Source organism: Sciurus vulgaris, assembly GCF_902686455.1.
Source record: "Sciurus vulgaris genome assembly, chromosome: 3".
NCBI lineage: Eukaryota > Metazoa > Chordata > Mammalia > Rodentia > Sciuridae > Sciurus > Sciurus vulgaris.
The window spans coordinates 123,374,269-123,392,866 of record NC_136463.1 but is presented as its reverse complement, the minus strand read 5'-3'; the positions used below and the strand labels follow the sequence as shown (position 1 = coordinate 123,392,866).

General features: G+C 38.0%; 1 protein-coding gene and 1 pseudogene across 3 annotated transcripts in view; one reads left to right on the top strand and one right to left on the bottom strand.

The window, feature by feature from the left end:
• ABCB11 (ATP binding cassette subfamily B member 11) overlaps positions 1–18,598 on the top strand; it is a 93,400-nt gene that overhangs the window by 51,122 nt on the left and 23,680 nt on the right. For both annotated transcript variants that reach the window (XM_079131855.1, XM_079131854.1), the window contains 4 exons: positions 202–409; positions 1,225–1,288; positions 5,619–5,724; positions 12,105–12,269. In XM_079131855.1, the coding sequence (XP_078987981.1) occupies positions 202–409; positions 1,225–1,288; positions 5,619–5,724; positions 12,105–12,269 (543 nt within the window). The remainder of the gene's footprint in view (positions 1–201; positions 410–1,224; positions 1,289–5,618; positions 5,725–12,104; positions 12,270–18,598) is intronic.
• Positions 15,616–17,672, bottom strand: LOC306656551 (heterogeneous nuclear ribonucleoprotein A3-like; annotated as a pseudogene). Its single transcript, XR_013767028.1, has 2 exons — positions 15,677–17,672; positions 15,616–15,646 (listed from the first exon to the last, which is right to left on the bottom strand). The product of XR_013767028.1 is annotated as a heterogeneous nuclear ribonucleoprotein A3-like (transcript).

The following is an 18,598-nucleotide window of genomic DNA, read 5'->3' as shown; positions in this document are numbered from 1 at the left end:
AATAGCAGCAACCAGACCAAGCATGATGGGATTTATGGCTTCCAGAAGCTATGTTGACCTTTTATAGAATCTGCACAGCCTGTTTAAGGATATTCCCAGGGACCAAGGCTCTGACTTACTTGTGGATTCTGGGATGATCCAAAGATCAAGGTCAACCTTGTCTTAAGGTCTTGTTTAACAGTGCACTGTACATTCTTGCAGTTTCAACACAGGCAAACAATCATTTCAGTGGCCCATCGCTTATCCACGATCAGAGCTGCAGATGTCATCATTGGTTTTGAACGTGGCACAGCTGTGGAAAGAGGCACCCACGAAGAACTGTTGAAAAGGAAGGGTGTTTACTTCACGCTAATGACTTTGCAAAATCAGGGAAATCAAGCCCTTCATGAAAAGGATGTGAAGGGCAAGTGTCATTCTCCTTTCACTTGCACATTAAGTTAATTTCTATTTTTAGGACTTGGCTTTCTGTGCATGTTAATAAACATATCTGATTTGTTCTCCCCCAAACACTGGCAGACATTGTATAAATGATAAAGGAAACCACTGAAGTTCAAGAGGTTAAGTTGTTTGATTGAGTCATAGAGCCAAAGCCAAGTCTTCTAGTTTTGAATTCCATCCCTTTTCTTTACCCTTTGCAGACAGGAGCAGCTCTCTCAAGTGTGTCCTACATACCCTAGGTGTCTCACTCTTACTGATAGATTGAATAAATCAATGACTAAAAGGTTTTATATATTTTTTCCAAGTGTAGATAGATACTTTATGCCCTACTACACCTTCTCTCTAATAATCTGAATTTTCAGACTTGGTGGTTACCCCAAGCTAAATTGTCCAGCATTCTAAACTTTCTCCACCATTTCATATTTGGACTTGTGAATGCATCCAGGCATGGCTACTGCATACATAACATCATGAGCTATTCTGAATACACTTGAAGCATTTGGTGGTTTTCTATCATTTTTTGCCACTACTTGTGGGGTTTTTATGATTTATGCTGAAAAATACCTATTTCTACAGAGGTAACAGGCTAGCATGTGGTTCAAATTTTTGTTACAATGTGCTGGACAAGTTACTAGCTTTATTTTTTAAGAATAAAGTTTATGGAATATTTTGTTATTACACATAGTAACTACATTCCAGGCAAATACAGTTAATGATTCTGTTTAAATATGGTTCTGTTTATTGTATACATTAAGAAGTGGCTCATTTTGTGTTGAATAGGAAAAGATGGAACTGAAGGCGACACACTTGAGAAAACCTTTAGCAGAGGGAGCTACAGAGATAGTTTAAGGTAAGCTCAGGCTGCATGGCATATTTTAAAGTTTTCAAATATTCTTAGGAGCCTCAGGCAATATCTTAAGTATATCAAAGAAAGCCCCAAGCAGACTCCCAGATCTTATGTAGTAAGAACTGCAGATGAATGCTTTTGTTGCTGTATTGACATTTATGTTCATAATTCATAGCTTTTTTTGGTCTAACTTTAACTTTCGTCTTATTGAAGGCAGGATCCCAATGGAGGGCTTTGTGGATAAGATGTTGTTTATTAGCTGGGAACAGTAATGCACATCTGTAATCCCAGCTATGGGGGCAGATGAGGTAGGAGGATGGCACGTTCCAGGCCAGCCTAGGCAACTTAGACCTTATCTCAAAATATAAAATTAATAGGGCTGAGGATGTATTTCAGTGGTAGAGCACTACTGAGTTCAATCTCCATTACAATACACATACACACACATCATTTATTGAATTTAGGGGATTTAACAAAAATCTGTGTTTAGTCTTTCTGCACTAAAGCTAACTGTTTTATTCGGAGCACTGTCTTATATGGAGGTCACATTTAGTGTCTTTAGCTCCTCTAACTTACTGAGATGCAATTGAATTATAACATTTCTGGTCCCAGAGCAACACAATTGAAAACAAATCATTCATTAACTAGATGAAATAAAAATGTGTGTTTTTGCTTTTAAATAGAGTTTCCCTAAATGAGCTATTTATTTTTCTCTGGATTACTATATGGGCATTCGCTTTCAAAACATATTTTTGAAGTATGCTGTTAGCAAGACTATAAATTTTTAGTCTTTATGAGTTTCATGTTAAAAAAAAAGAAAAGAATTCTCCCCTGATGTTAAAGTTCTATCTATTAAGAATTCTACCCAGGAACATGTGTCTATATTTATGAAAAAAGTTAGGAGACTATTAGGTGATGGTTGACTCCTCTCTCCTCACCACTGCCCTTACTGCTTCCTGGACCTATAATGCAAGGCTGTGTTGCGAGCAGACTCAGTTACTGAACTTGCTCAATCAAGATGGCTTACTGTTTATTAAGCCTCTTTAATTAAGAGGCTTACAATGAAGCAGTCAGCTAACAATTCAACATGGTAAGATTTAATGCATTTTAATATTAAAATTTTAATATTAAATATCAAATTAAAAGAATACTTCACTTAAAGGTATCATGCTTATTTTCAACTGAAAATAGATATTTCAGGCATTAGTGTAACTTTGCTTTTTAAATCTAAATTCTCAAAGTTAAAAAGGTTAAATTTTTTTTCTCTTGAGAACAAGTTTACTTTTTTTTTTTTTTTTTTAAAGAAATGCTAGTTTTATTGAGTTTATTGAATTTGGAATATAACAAAGAAATAGTCTCAAGTTATTGTAAAACCTACAAAAGTTACCAAAATTTTTAGGCAAGTTTTATAAACATCTGGCAGTAAGTCTAGTCATGAGTAAATGTTAAAATCATTAGAGTCATTAAAACCGTAATCTGATGACACCAAGTAGCTTAAACACAGAGAATGACCAGGCACTTCTGTCATTAGAACAGTTAAAGTGGAGGTGTATCTTGTGGTCATGTCAATAAAAAACTAATTATTTTAAGATGAACAAAATTATATTTATTCTGAGTAATTTATTTAAAGTTTATTTTTAGAAACAGATAACTGTTTGGCTATAATTTCTCACAAATTCTTCATTTTAGTGACTAAGATGAGAAATTCAGAAATACTGTCTATGCACAGAAAGTAGCTATTAACCTCCTGCAGAGAGAAAGATTTATAAGTTCGAGTAAGAAGATCTGTTAAAAATATCTCATTGTATGCACTGACAATGACAATATTATTTTTTTGCTCCAAGATGACTAAATGAAATGTTAATTGGTGTTTTGTTTTTCAGCTTTAGTCTCTCAATGCCTATGTTCCTCTTCAGTTATATATTTTAGGTTCAAGAACAATTTAATAGATAATAGCAAATAATTTTCTAAATAATAACTGAGAGAGCAATTAGTCCCCCAATTAACATTTTTCTTTATTGTGTAAAATGGTACACAGCCTCTGAGACAGGGAGAAGCAAAAGTTTTGGGTTTCTGAAAAGGGGTGTCATAGACTTTGGTCTTGTTGGTAGATAAGCAGGGAACCAGCTAACAGGTAGAATAGCATCCTTATAGCTCATGGTCTCATGAGAGCCTATGTAAGACAGGTGGGATAGTCTGGGAAATGGTGAGGAAAGTGTCTTAAGAAATATGAGAGTAGTAGAAACCCAAGGTACAGGATATATGTCCTCCCATGTTCAGCACTGGGAAGTAAGCAGTTAAATCTTAACACCCTGTCCATCACCTATTCCTATCTTGGTGTTCATTGCATTGGGTTTGCATTTTAGACCTCTGACCTCTGACCTATCTTCTAGAGAAGATAGCTTAACATTAGCTATGTAACCCAAGGAAATAACTCTATGAAGTTTCAGGACAGATGGGAAGGAATGTGGGTGTTCCATAGGCCACTTGGAGGACAAGGAGCCGGGGTGGGGAGTGGTTCATGTCCGATCATGAGGAGAACTTGGCAAGAGTTTGAATGTGCAAGAACAAGGAAGAGAGTGGAGCTCAAGTAAGTATACAGCATTGAGCCTAGGTGGCTCACAGGATGACAGTGCCATTAACAGAACATGGGAACCAGTTAAAGTAATTAAGAGGGCACGTTACTGTTTCCTTCAGAAGCCTGGATGAGGACCTAGTCACAAGCATACATTGGTATTTGCTTTAGTCTACTCTTTCCTGGATACAAAATAGGGGCAACATGTGAATGGTTCCTTCTAGAGTGTACTACAGCAGTGACACAGGTTTCCTCATCTCCAACATTCTCATAACACTACTACTTCAGATTAAGCTTTCCAAAGTACAGCTTGGGTAATGTAACTTCTCTCCTCCCAAGTCTTTGGCATTGACTGTATCATTAAGATTCTATTTGCAAATGACTGAATACCTAACCTAACTTGGTTCAGCCTTTAAAGAGAAACAATCAGTCGACATAACTAAATAGCCCAAAGATGCTTTGGTCTAAGACTAGAACTTCAAGGGTGTGTTCAAGATAGATGGTTTGTTTCCTTCTTTTTACTGTTGGTCTCACTTTTCAGGAAGCTTAGCTCTTAGAGCCTCTCAACATAATTGCTAGCAGAGCCCAGTGCTGCATACTTATAAGTTAACCTAAAAGAGAATGGGGGACCCCTTCCCAAGAGTCTCAGTGGGGAAAAAAGAGCCAGTCACATCCTATTCTTGTCATGCACTAAGCATATTTAACCAGTAACCCTCCCTCTCCACGCTTCTGTTTACACTGTTTTCTCTATCAGATGCTCTTCCCTGTAGTCTATAAATAGCCAAACACTGCTTAGCCACCTCTCACATGAGACCTTTCTTGGTATCACCTGGCATATGTTTCTTTTCCCTTTGAATTTCCAAAATCTCTATTCCAAACTGCTTTACCTCACTTCACCATATTCTTCCTTACATCAGGCTTAGGTGCATGCATTGCTTTTCTACAGGGTGAAATTCCTTGAGGAAGAAGATTCCTTGAGGAAGAAGACTGTGATTGACTAGTCTTTGTGTCTCGCCAGAATCGAGCATTGGTTTGCATGTTGCAGGTCCCAGTAAGCTGCTGTTGAAAGAATAAAAGAATAAATGAATACATTAAACTGCATTATATTATTATATTTCAGTAAGATTTGTGTCAATGCATTTCTATGGACATTGTATAGCTAGCTCAGAGACAATCTCACTGGGGTCTCTATTTCCTCCTGTCAGCTCACTCCTGTTCACATGGCATCATACTAAAATAAACATGAGGAATACCAGAGAGGGAGGGAGGAGAGAGAGAGAGAGAGAGAGAGAGAGAGAGAGAGAGAGAGAGAGAGAGAGAGAGAGAGAGAAAGAGAGAGAGAGAAAGAAAATGAAATAAAAACTAAGACCTGAATCAGAAAGAAGGTAAAAGTGAGGGGCCATTGGATTTGCTATGGCAGTGGTTAGCAGAACCATATGGGCTTGGAATGTATTTGAGCCTCGGGCCTCTCTTAGTGGACTGCTCGGACAACTGTGCTCACCTTCACTTTCTCCCTTCCCAGCTGCTGTCAAATCTGGGCCCAACAGTTGCAAAGCTTGGGTCCCAGAGCAGTCAACCCAATTAGCTCTGACCTAAGAATAGCTCTGTCAAACCTAATCTGGAAGTTCCCTTCTTTGGTTGCCATGGGACCTACCAAACATTTCTGTTTATTTGATGCATGATGTAAATTTGGACACCAACTGAGTCCTGTTCCAGCCTGCCCATCATATACACATTCTTCCATCTTTCTGTTTACAGAGCTTCTCTCCGGCAACGTTCCAAGTCTCAGCTTTCTCATCTGGTACATGAACCTCCATTAGCTGTTGTAAATCATAAATCTGCTTATGAAGATGAAGACAAAAAGGTCAGACACCAATCACTCATGCAGGAATGGAAACAGTCGCTCCTGAGGGGAGCACTGTATGCCCTTTAAACCTGAGCATATGGGGTCCACACGGTCATGCTAAATAGGGGAACATTAGCACTTGGTGAAAACTCTACATTTTATACCATTTTTAAAAAGAAACATAGATTAGCTAATTAATTACTTTAATGAACACATGTTAACTAAAACTGGACTATTAAGGGTTAGGTTTCAGATGAGCCATTCTGATAAACACGGGAAATATGTTTAGCATATGTGCTCAGCAAATGATTTGCTTTATCCTTTTAAAGTTTTTTTTTTTTTTTTTTTTTTTTTTGGTGGGGAATACTAGGGATCTAACTCAGGATACTCAACCACTGAGCCACCTCCCCAGCCCTATTTTGTATTTTCTTTAGAGACAGGGTCTTAGTGAATTGCTTAGTGCCTCGCTTTTGCTAAGGCTGGCTTTGAACTCGAGATTCTCCTGCCTCAACCTCCCAAGCCACTGGGATTACAAGTGTGTGCGCCACTTCATCAAAAAAAAAAAAAAAAAGAAGAAAGAACAGTTTTTTCCTCCAATTTAAGAATTTCCTTTTAAGTTATAACAAAATTGGCAAAAGGATTTGATCAACAAAGGTATTTGATAAGACTAGGCCTTATACAAGTAATCACAATTTTTGAATTACAGAGGTCCTTGTTTGTTTCCTTTAGACAATTTTATAATAATTATTTTAGGATGCATTTAAAATAACAATATTAATTTTAACATAAATTCAAAATAACTTAGAATTAAAGAAATAGAAGGGGAATCTGCATATATGGCAATAAAAAACTTTCCTCACAAGGATGCAGGTGTCCTGCTCTTGTGTACATTATCTAACTTTCACATAAGATGGCCATCTGCCCTCTTCCAAGCCTCTCCTGGCCCTTACACTCTTGCTTTCAACTCCCACACCCTACCCCTGCAGAAGTCTTTCATTGGAAACTTTTGATGGAAATGTCTTTATTGATCTTTCTTTGAAGCCATGCTGATTTATTCCTTTACTAAATTATGAGCTTCTTAAACTTAATGACTACATCTTATTTGTGTTTGAATCACCTTGGGCACCTAGTCCCATGCCTTGCACCAAGTCAAACATCCAGAGACTTCTCAACTGGAATGAAAATTGAATTTCTACCATAAAACGAAGCCCAAGCTCTAATATTTATGAAAGCAAACAAATCAGGGAATATTTTAATTACAAGCACATCCATTATGCATGATGTAATTTCAAATTCTCTTCAATAAAATGCCAACAAGTGAAACCATTAAAAAATAATTATAAACATAGGTTCACAATGAAGAAATTTGGAAGAAAGCTTGGTACTATTTGTAATTATGTCTATGAAAGATGGATTATTAAGGTTCTCTTTTGTTTTCATATAATAATATTGAATAAGTAAAGGTCTTAATATCTAATAGAGTTGGTTTAAATAAATTCCAAAACGTACTCTTTCTTTGGAGCAACTGAAGAGATGCAGTGAGAGAAAATACATTTTACAAGCATGGTTTCTTACTGCATCATGCTGTTGAAGATTCATCTCCTCTTCTGCTTCTAGAAATAGCTATGTCAAATGTGTCCATGGTGCCATCACAAGTAAATACAAGATGTATGATATAAGAATAGGAGTTTAATAGAACTTCAAGGAAGGACCAAATACTATACCAAAATTTAAACCAAATACTGCACCAAAATTTAAATCTCTCAATATTACACAAATTCAATATTTATATTTTTTTCTAGCTTCTGGGTAAATGTTTGGTGATAAAAATAAGAGAGAAAGGAAAGAGAAGGGAAGGGAAAGCTGACTTCCTTCTGTTCCTGTTTAAGCTGGTGGCTGGTGCAGCACAGCCACAGGGGACCATCCGAGCCTAGAAAGAGATCTGGAGATCAGATGCCCAGAGTTCTTTTGATGAGGAAAAGCTCAGAAGGGAGCCACGAAATGAAAGGAAATCTAAATTGAACATAGGGATTAGTTTTAGAGACATTAAAATTTCCTTATTACATTCTACTAATCAAGATTATAAGTTGGGAATAAAACAAAATCAATAAAATGTCCACCAGTATAATTTTGCAAAGATGCTGCTTTATCTTCTTTCTTGTTAAGGGAGATGGGAAGAAGAAAAAAATCAGGGAAGTCAATGTGATGGTACTAAAGCTCTAAGAGGAAAAGATCTTATGTTAATAATGTTTGTTTGTAGAATAATTATATTAGAGTCCTTTATACTTAAAGAATTATTTTAAAAAGGAAACAATAGCTTCAGGATTAAAAAAATGTGTCTAATGGAATCTCTAATCTCAAGTAACATTGTAGGAGTAAAAGTTGCCCAATTTTAATACTTAATTAAGTTCTGGAAGTCCAAGAATTGGTGAACTCCTTTCTTTTTCTCATTTTGATAGAGGGTCCCTGACCTTACCCTGTGTAGATGGGGAGATGTTCTATAGGCTGAAGACCTACTTATGCAAAGTACTTAACTCCACCTTGTGGTCTCTTAGAGCATTGACTGAACCCTTGGAAGCGATGGTTTTATAAGTCTATGCTTCCAAACTCTAAATGGGGTTACTCATCCAGAGCCTCATAGTTAGCTGGTGATAGAGCAAAGTCATTGCTCTCCAAGTGGTAACTTTAGCTCCGTAAATGGGTTCAGATCCTAGATATAATACAACTAAGTTTAAGATCAGGGAAACCTGTGGGCTAGAGATGCCAGTCTCTAATATTTAGACATCTCTTTCAGTGAAATTGCAAAACAAGGTAGAATGTAAATGGCAATTAAGTCAGAAATTGATATTAGACATCTATATCTTCATTGCAACTATCTTTTAAGATAGGATTTAAACACTGGTGAAGAGATAGGACAGACACAGGACCCATAAGAATAAGTATCAGTATCTGTTCATTTGGAACACCTCACCTCTTTGTCATAACTTTACCATTTCTCCACACCAAATCTTCAAGATATAACCAAGGCAGGAGACCCCTATTGATGGGAATGCAAAAACCAATATAACAAAGTATAAAGAGCAGGACACAAAATTCAAGAAGGAAGTTACATTCCCCCTGGAGCACAAAGGAGATGTTTAGAAGGAAGCTGGGAGGAGCCCAGTGTTTAGCATTGTTCCACCTACATAGTAGTTGAGCAATAAGTAATTTTAAATAAATGCTTTGTTGCACAAATGCACGATGGACATAAAAGCTCCATTCATTTTTTTTTCCACCAATAAACCCTGACTGCACATCTGTTGTGTGCTTGGTATTGTGTTGGGGATAGAAAGATGAACAAGAACCACTGTCACTCTGCCTACCATAAGTTACTGACAGGGATTTTACATGTGATAGAAAAAATAAGCTGTGTACAACCTGCTAGTGCTACAGTAGAGGAACAAGCTCCGCAGTGAGGAAGCACATATAAACTTATAATTTTATCCTCTATGTGAGTTACTTATTTGCCATTAATTTATTCATTTTCCTTTCTATTTAGTTTTTACAAAGCACGAGTGAGATATTTCTTTATAGAATGATTTTAATTATATATTTATAGTTCTATTTCTCCACTGTTTAGATAGCCATATCAAATAAAATTCCATCAAAAATCCATTATTGCTTGGCATGGTAGCACACACTTGTAATCCCAGCTACTTAGAAGGCTGAGTCAAGAGGTTCACAAGTTGGAGGCCAGTCTGGGCAATTTAATGAGGCCATCTCAAAATAAAAAATATAAAGGGCTGGAGGTGTAGCTCAGTGATATAGTGCTCCTGGGTTCAATCCCCAGTATAAAAAATAAATCCATTATTTGGGGACTGATTTTCTAGTTTTGTATCCTTCAGGCTAGACAGCTGCATTTGGTATGTGTTGTGGGGGGATTAGGAAATAATTTCCTTTAGAGTCAAGTTTTTCCAGCACAGGGGGACAAAAGAAAATTATTCAAATGAACTACTTTGTGTTTTTTATTAGTTTATTTTGGAATGAAAGCTACTGGACAAAAATTTGTCATATTGTTTTTAAATATCTAGGTATTTTTCCGTTAGGTTGGGGATAACTTTGGGTATCAGAAAGTCAGGACAGTTTCCATCTTGTCAGGTTGTGGGTGGACCACCCTGTGGGGCAATGGTTCCAGGAAATTCTGGAGTTTAAATGTCACTAGGGAGCAGGAATAATTCAGCAAGTGTTGGTGCATCTTCACAAGTTTGGAAGCGTACCCTGAAGGTACAACTCAGCTGACATCCAAAAAAAAGTACACTTATAGAAGCCTAGACTTCTAGACATCGAGTGGTGAGAGGCGGACGCAGATTATATACTGCTACGGGCCTCACAATCTGAGCTGTGGTCGTCATAATTACCCAAGGAATGTCTTTAAAGCACAGACACACACCTGAGACCCACTAAATTGGAACTGTGGTGATGAGACCTGTAAGTCTGTGTTTTTAATCACCTACTCTCATGAGTCTATAAACATACAGATCTGGACACCAATCACTGTCCAGAACTGTAAAAGGGCTGATATTTTGCTCTACTGCAAACTATCTGGTTAGCCTGATAAAATTTCCTGGATGCTGGTAGAATACATTAGAGCCCTGAGACAAAGTTGAAGGACTTAATTACTCAGAGCAATAGCAGTGGCCATAGTTCAGCATTTTTGCATGGGCTCCCTAGCTCCACCCCTAGTTTCCACAAGGTGGCGCAAAGAGAGCCAGATGATACCAGCAATTGGAGTGGGGTGTTTAAGACCGGAGGAACCCTGAACTTGAGAAGCCTGGGTCTTTTCTAATGGAGAGATGGGCTTACTGCTTGGGGTGAAGACACTGTCTGTCTCCCAAGGTTATTTGCTATACAAACATTCTTGAAAAATAATCTGAACAAAAGGTAGTCGTTCCTCTGCTCACAACATGTGCAGAAATCTGAGAGACCCAGAAACATTGTCTCCCTGCAACAACCTAGTCTGACGCTTTCATTTTAAGGAGGAGGTAACTGAAGCTCGCAGAACTAAGGTGTTTGGCAATATATTCTATTGGTGCGGTATGGGGCTTATTCAAGAACCCCATTCTTTGTGCCTGTTCTACTCATGCTTTCCCAGGCACCTTTTTTTTTTTTTTCCTCTCTCTGACCTTGGTGGCCTGAAGTTAGTAAGCTGTCAGAAATGAAATAATTGAGCACTAGGATTTGCCACATGATTGAGTACCAATGACAAAGTGCAAATGATGAAAGCAACTGAGCGAGAACTTGACATGGAGGTAATGACAAATTTGTCACCAGCCTGAGCTGCCTTTCTTCATCCTATTTGGCTTACAACTATAATGAATGGACTTGACACCGGCCTTTTATATAAAATGTATTGGTAATGTGGTCTTTGACTTTGTAATCAAAGGAAAAGTTTTTGAAGATCTTTGCTATTATCTATTCCTGATATTCAGCTACCTAAAGGGTAAATTGCTATGTGTTAGTGCGAAAGAGCATTTGTTAATGTTTTATGGCCACTTTTCTATAGATATCTTAAGTATGTTTTATAGAAAAAGTTTTTAAAAATCAATACAAATCTATTTAAGCCACCTAGAATCCTTTCTCAGAGTGGGTAATAAATTTAACAAATTGCTGAATAAATGGGCCTAAAGAATTGAGTAATAGTGCTAGCAAGGAAAAATGATGGTTCTATATGGAATATTTGCCTTTGAGAGGAAAAACATTTACTAGCTCTGACACTCTAATAGCAACTAAAATGCTCAGAATAGGGAAATACTAATTTTCACTCCTTCTGAAAAAAAAAAAAAAAAAAAAACACGCAATATAGAAACCCCAATGGAGTATCACTTACTTCTGGGCACTAATAAAGGAAAACTTTATTGAAAGTAAGTAAATGATAGCTGCTGACACCACTTAAAAATGGTTTAAATTGTCTTGTTTCAGATATCCTAACCTGTCTCAGAGCTTTAGCCAGTTACTAGATTATAGAACCTTGACATTTATGACGAACATATCTCAAAATTTTCTCAAGTCCTCCCATGTGGAACTACACCAGAGCAAAGGTTTTTCTAATTAGGAGTTATTATTCTCAAAGATCCAACCTATTTAAAAGAGTTAACACATGATCACTTGTGAATTGAGGATCATAAACACAGCATCAGATGAGCAGTCCAGAAGTTTCCCTCCCATCTAAGCAATTCACAAGCATTCCTCCCAAAATAACAAACCACTGCATCTTGGAGATCATAGAAGTCACTCAAAACCAATCGAACCATGACTGTAAAATGCATGAATGCCAGAGGGTCAGATATATAGTAAAAGAGAATATGCAAAGCATCCACATATACATCTGGATCACTAATGTAATCCTCTCTCCCCTCAAGAACAAGAGCATTTTTATGGAAGAAGAAGTCCTGCCTGCCTCAGTTAGAAGGATCATGAAATTCAATGCTCCAGAATGGCCTTATATGCTGGTAGGGGCCCTGAGTGCAGCTATGAATGGGGCACTCACACCCCTCTATGCCCTTTTTTTCAGCCAGATTGTTGGGGTAAGTGCGTGCCTGAGATGCTTTATTCTTTTCAGACTTCCTTCTTTTTTATCAGTGGCTATCTCATCTTGGTAGCTGGGCTCTTTGCTCTAACATAAAAAATGAAAAGTTCATTGAGCCTCTGTCACACTGAAGGTGAGATGGTGAAGCTGAACACTCTTGTCTGGGCCAACAGGGTACTCACACATGCTTGTAAAAAAAAATGGCACTGTCACTGTAGACTTTGAATTGGAAGAAGGAAGCCTACCTGTGTGTAAACCACATCAGAGTGCAAAGCAGGTTTTCTGAATAATTCAAAATGATTTCAAGCAATTTTTAATCTTGCTGAACAGCTGAGGTACAAAATTTGACTTACAATAGCAGGTGTTAGTGAAAAATTCTCTGTTCTCCTACTGATTGCATTGAAATGGGGAAGTGGGGAAGAAGCAAGAAAAGCAAAAAAAAAAAAAAAAAAAAGTAAGATAAGGCATGAATAAAGAATAAGCTTATTTCAATCTTTCACTTCCTAGGAATTTTGATATTCTCCATCTGATTTTATTGCTGTAATAATAACTATAGATATTATGTAGTAGGCACTATCTAAGCACTTTTGTATAATAGTTCACTTATGTTTCCTAAGAACCATCTGAGGTAAGGATTGTTATTATTCCTGTTTTATAAAGGAGCAAACCAAGGCTCAGAGAACTTGGGATAGAAAGTGATAGAACTGGGGAGCCAAACGCAGCCAGAGTGACTGGAGAACTAGATTGCGATAAAATATTATTGCAAAGTTAGTCATCAAGATGATGTTATAGTTCTTAGTTGATACACCACACACACACACACACACACACACACACACACACACACACACACACACACACATCCTGTGAGGTCAACAGAGAAGGAAACATAGAACCTAAAGAATATAATTAACTTAGTCAAGGCGGCACAGTCAAAGGATTTGCCAGTGCACATTATCTGAGCTTAGTACATGATAAAAGCTTACGTTTTAGTTCCCTGCCCTACGTCTCTCTCTTGTCACCTCTCTGATAAATGTCCTGACTGTAAACTGTCCTACAGACCTGTTGTACAGGAAGATCTGGGTGATCCACGAACAAAATCAAGGCAAGTGTGGCTCACCACAGCCCACCATTTTAATTTTCAAACTGTCTCCTGTGATAAATGAGGAAATTGTGCTACTTTCAGGGAGGTAGGAAATTGGAAACACAGGACCTTCAAATCTGGTTAATTGAACTTCTGGTTTTGTGGTGCTACACTCTTTTATGCTGAAAACATTTTGTGCAATTAATTTAAATTCCATAATTTTCTAGTAAATACAGTATCCATTATAAAGAAATGTTCTTTCACTTACTCAACAGATATGATTGATATTCTCACTGAGACACCATGCTAAGGATTCAAGAATGCCTCGTCAGTTATGATTCCTCAGTGGAATCTTCAGTCTCTTTTCCTCCTCCCCTGCTTCCTCCTCCTCCTCCTCCTTTTTCCTTCTCTGCCTTTTTCTCCATCTTCTTCTTCTTCATGCTGGGAATTGAAACCAGACACTCAACCACTGATCCACATCCCCAGCCCTTTTTTAATTTTTTGAGACAGGTTCTTGCTAAGTTGCTTAGGGTCTCATTAAATTGCTGAGGTTGGCTTTGAACCTGCGATCTCCTGCCTCAGCCTCCCAAGCCACTGGGATTACAGACATGTGCCATGACACCTGGCTGAGTTTTCAGTCCTTGAGGAAAACAAACACTACACAGAAAAATCTATTCATCGTTTGACAAGTATTTATTGGTCATTTGCTGTTTGCTGAGTGCTGTTGCTGGTGTTGGGGATAAGGTGGTCTAGAAAAATCAGGACCTCGCTCTGCCTGCCCCCAGCAAAGCTGCCATTCTAGCAGTGAGAGGCTCTGGAAATGAATCTCACTGAGCACTCTGCAGCAGGTATAGATGGGTAGGGCATAAGACCTTGCTCTCCTGGGCTCAAGTGATCCTCCTGCTCCAGTCTCCCCAGTATCTGGGACTACAGGTCCCACTACAGGCATGTGCCCCATCTTACTTCTGATGTTTGCTTTCTAAAAGAAACTCATAATGTCTACTTTTTTTTGCTGATTATCTCTCTTTCTTATAAAAGCAGAGGAAAGAATATATTCATATATGAGCTGCCAAGGAAAGAGTTCTGAAATCCCTGTCAGGAGACATTTCCTCTGAAACTGGCTCTGCTAGTTATGCATCACATCCTGGGTGCTGTGATATTACTTCCTGTTACTTCTGTAGACCTGTTTTCTTAACTATAAAAGGAAGGATTGATGAAGTTGATCTCTAAGCTATCCTTCAGCTCTACTGGTTATGAAATGGCCAAGTCAGAGAAAAAAAAAGACAGTTCAGCTGTAACTTACACCCTTCTTGAACTCCCATGTGGTCATTGGTGGAGAGAATATTCTCTGGGACTCTTCTGGTCGCAACCGGAAATCTTAGGATAGACTTAGACCCAGTAATTAAGGGTGGCAAGATTAGAAGAGCAAAACCTACTTGGTGAAATCCAAAGTTGGCTTCTCATTAATGCTTTCACAGGGTTATATTTGCTAGGAGAAAGATACTAAACAAACCACTGTCTTTCCACTCCGATAAAGAAGAGGGCTTCTATTTGCCTCTGAGCATAATTATTACATATTCATCTTTCATGATACTTTCATCTCACAGAGTGTTATCATGAACCTGGTTTTAGTTGTTCTATTTTCATTCTGACATACCTAAAGGGCACAATATCTACATGTGGTATGTTGAGACCACACTGTGGGACATGGGCCCAGCACATAATTGGACCCTATTTGGAAACTGGTTGCTAATCTAGCCAACCCTCCATATACACATAAGGCATAATTTATCTGTTTCATTTCCCCTGTGTCTATTTGAGTTGGAAATTGTACCAAGTGCTCCAACCATAGCAATTTGGATATAGCATGCTGGGAAAAAGCAAGAACTTGGGAGTCAGCCAGCCTTGGATTTTTCATAGGTCTCTGCTCTGTTCTATCTGGACACATTTTGGGCAAGTGATTTATTCTTTTTTTTTTTTTTTTTTAAAGTTAAAAATTCCTTAATTTTTTATTCCTGGTACCACTACCACAATTTACAGGGCAATATACCTGATGGAATGAAAAGAAAAAGAAAAAGAAAAAGCTACAACAGATAAAAGACTTCAGGAATGTACATCTAATTGACACTACATTGCATTAGTCAATAGCTGCACTTTTTGCAAACTGTGGCTATGACAGTCCTGAACAAGAAGGGTTTCCTGTTTAAACTGCAGTAACTTTTCTGACTGTGGATCATCATTCCTTCTGTGGCAGATTTTTACAGTTCCTCTAATGCATTTGGGACAACTGTCTTAAAGTAACCTGCAGCTTTCCTGACAACTCCTCTCTCTCCTGCTAAGAACTGTAGCCCTTTTCTGCTGTTTTTAAAACCTTTTGCTACCATATCCACTACTTCCACCACCAGATCCATAACCACAACCATAGGGACTGCCAGAGCTTCTTCCACCAAAACTTCCCCCCTTCATGGGTCCATAATTTAATTGCTGTTGTCCACTGTAATTTCCAAAATCATTATAGTTCCCACCACCACCATAGTTACCACCACCAAAATTTCCTCCTTCATTGTAACCATCATATCCTCCTCCTCCACCATCATATCCACCACCTTGGTTTCCATATCCTGGTCGACCACCACCATAGCCTCCTCTACTACTATAACCAGGACCACCGCCATAGTTGCCACCATCACCTCCAAATCCACTATATCCACCATCCTCCCCCATAACTACCTCTGCTGCCACTACCTCCACCACCATAGCCTCCTCTTCCACCAAAGTTTCCACCACAGCCAAAGTTACCTCCACCACCTCCCAAGTTTCCTCCACGACCCATAAAGTTGCCAGATCCACCACTACGACCTCTTTGTGATCCAGCAGACTGCATTTCTTGTTTAGAAAGGGCCTTTTTCACTTCACAATTATGCCCATTAATAGTGTGGTTTTTTTGTCAACTGTATCATGATCATCAAAAGTTACAAAAGCAAATCCTCTTTTTCCCACTCTGCCTGTCTTCCATAACTTCTATGGTTTCAATCTTGCCATACTTTTCAAAGTAATCTCTCAAATTATATTCTTCTGTATCTTCTTTAATACCACCAATGAAAATTTTCTTCATTGTTACCAGGCTTTACAGAATCCTCTCTTGAAACAGCTCTCTTTGGTTCCACTACACACCCATCAACCTTGTGTGGCCGAGCACACATTGCTGCATCCACCTCTTTAACACAAGAGTAAGTCACAAAACCAAAGCCCCTGGAATGTTTTGTTTGGCGGTCTCTCATGACCACACAATCTGTGAGTGTGCCCCATTTCTCAAAATGTTCTCTTAAACTATCATCTGTAGTTTCAAAGCTCAGACCACCAATAAACAGCTTCCTCAATTGCTTTGGTTCCTTTGGATCATGGCCCTCCATTTTGAGACCGGACTCACCTCTTCCAACTCAAGTTCAATATCAAGTGATTTATTCTTGATGAGACTTAGTTCCATCGTCTGTAACATGAGACAAGAAACCTAAGGTCTCAGTGGTTTTTTTTTTTGAGAATTTAAAGAAATCCCAATTTAAGTTAAAGTAGGCTAAGTCACATACTTGACATTTGGCACTTAGCAAGAGTTTAAGAGTTTTTACCCTTTTGAAAATGGCAAAGATGTGTGCTGAACTCCTACTAGTATAAGAGAAGAGTAATCTACTGATGGGTAGCTCTTGGGCTGCATCTCAACAATAAAAATATATCAAGAACTCATGGAGCACGATTTCATAGAAAAAGATTATGGCTAGATCAGATGCCCAGTCTCAAACCAGACAATTGTGTGTGCGTGAGTGCTTGTGTGAGTGTGTGTGTGTGTGTGTGTGTGTGTGTGTGTGTGTGTGTGTATTTTAACATTAGTCAAGTATTCTTTGGTAACACTGAAAAGGTGGAGAACACCCTAAGCCTAAAGAACGGGCCCAGAACTCACTTATTGGAAGCTGAAAGACAGGCATTTCCTTATTCAAGAATAACCCTTAGCTAAGTGAATTCAGGCAAATGACTTGATGTTTTGGGCTTTAGATTTTCATTTAGAAAGTAAGACTCATATGACTTGCTCTGAATTCTAGAGTCTGTGGCTGTGATATGTGGTGACCTTTGGGGTAATGGTGATTGTGGCATCGCAGTTTGAATTTTCAGGGCATTTGCATAGTGATTTTAATACCAACGCAAAATATAGCTTTACGTTTCTGAATTTTTAAACGCTATAAACCTCTGAGTCATGTTATATTGGGAAGAATTACTGTGGTATCTTCCAAACCCATTTTCTACCTGGGTTAACTAGAAACTTTGTCCTAACCTAGCATCCTCCCTCTACATATCACTTTGGAATTTGCAATTTTTTGAACGAATTTGTTTTGCTTTGCAAGGAAGGGTTAATAGAATAATAATGAAAAAACAAGTTAATGGACTAACAGTCATTGTTTTTACTGATGTTTATTTAGCATATAGCAGGCATTCACTAAATAATTATACAGTTTCCTTTGAGCAACTGTTTGTTAGCACTGTTTGAGTTACTCAAACTACTTCAGAACCATAGGTAAAGATTTATGGAATAGCACTCTAATGCATACTTTTCCCGAACTCACAGTTCCCTCAGGTAGTCTGCATTGGGAAGATTTTGTTGCACCTAAAATCCTTTTCACTTCAGGGTTATGTCATTGGAATATGTTCTTTCAATTCTTTTATTGTGACTGTTTGCTTCTCAGTAAGTTACTTGAGCAAATGTCTGTAAATTCATCATGTATTTACAAATGTCATTTACCAGCTATTATACACTTAAAAATACCCATTCACAATCCCCATAGCTTTTTGAATAGAGGTGTTTTTAGCTTCCTGTGATTTAGAGGCAACAACATCGGTCTCTGATGTAGATTTTTTCTTTTCTAAGTCAATTCTATTCAATCCCTTGATAGCTAGTTGCTTTTCTAATGATATGAAGAATTTAAACTTCATTTAAATATGAAATATATACATGTATATATAACAAATTGTTTATATTTGTGGACTAGTTTATATGTATAAAACTAATAGCAGGCAAGATGCCTCAGTGTGAAAATCAACTATTTTACATCTTATTACTTGAACAAGATAGAGGTTAAAATAATACTTTTGAGTTTAACCTAGATTAATGTTCTCAGATTTTCAAGGATTTCCCTCCTTCCTTCCTTCCTCCCTCCCTCCCTCCCTCCCTCCCTTCCTTCCTTCCTTCCTTCCTT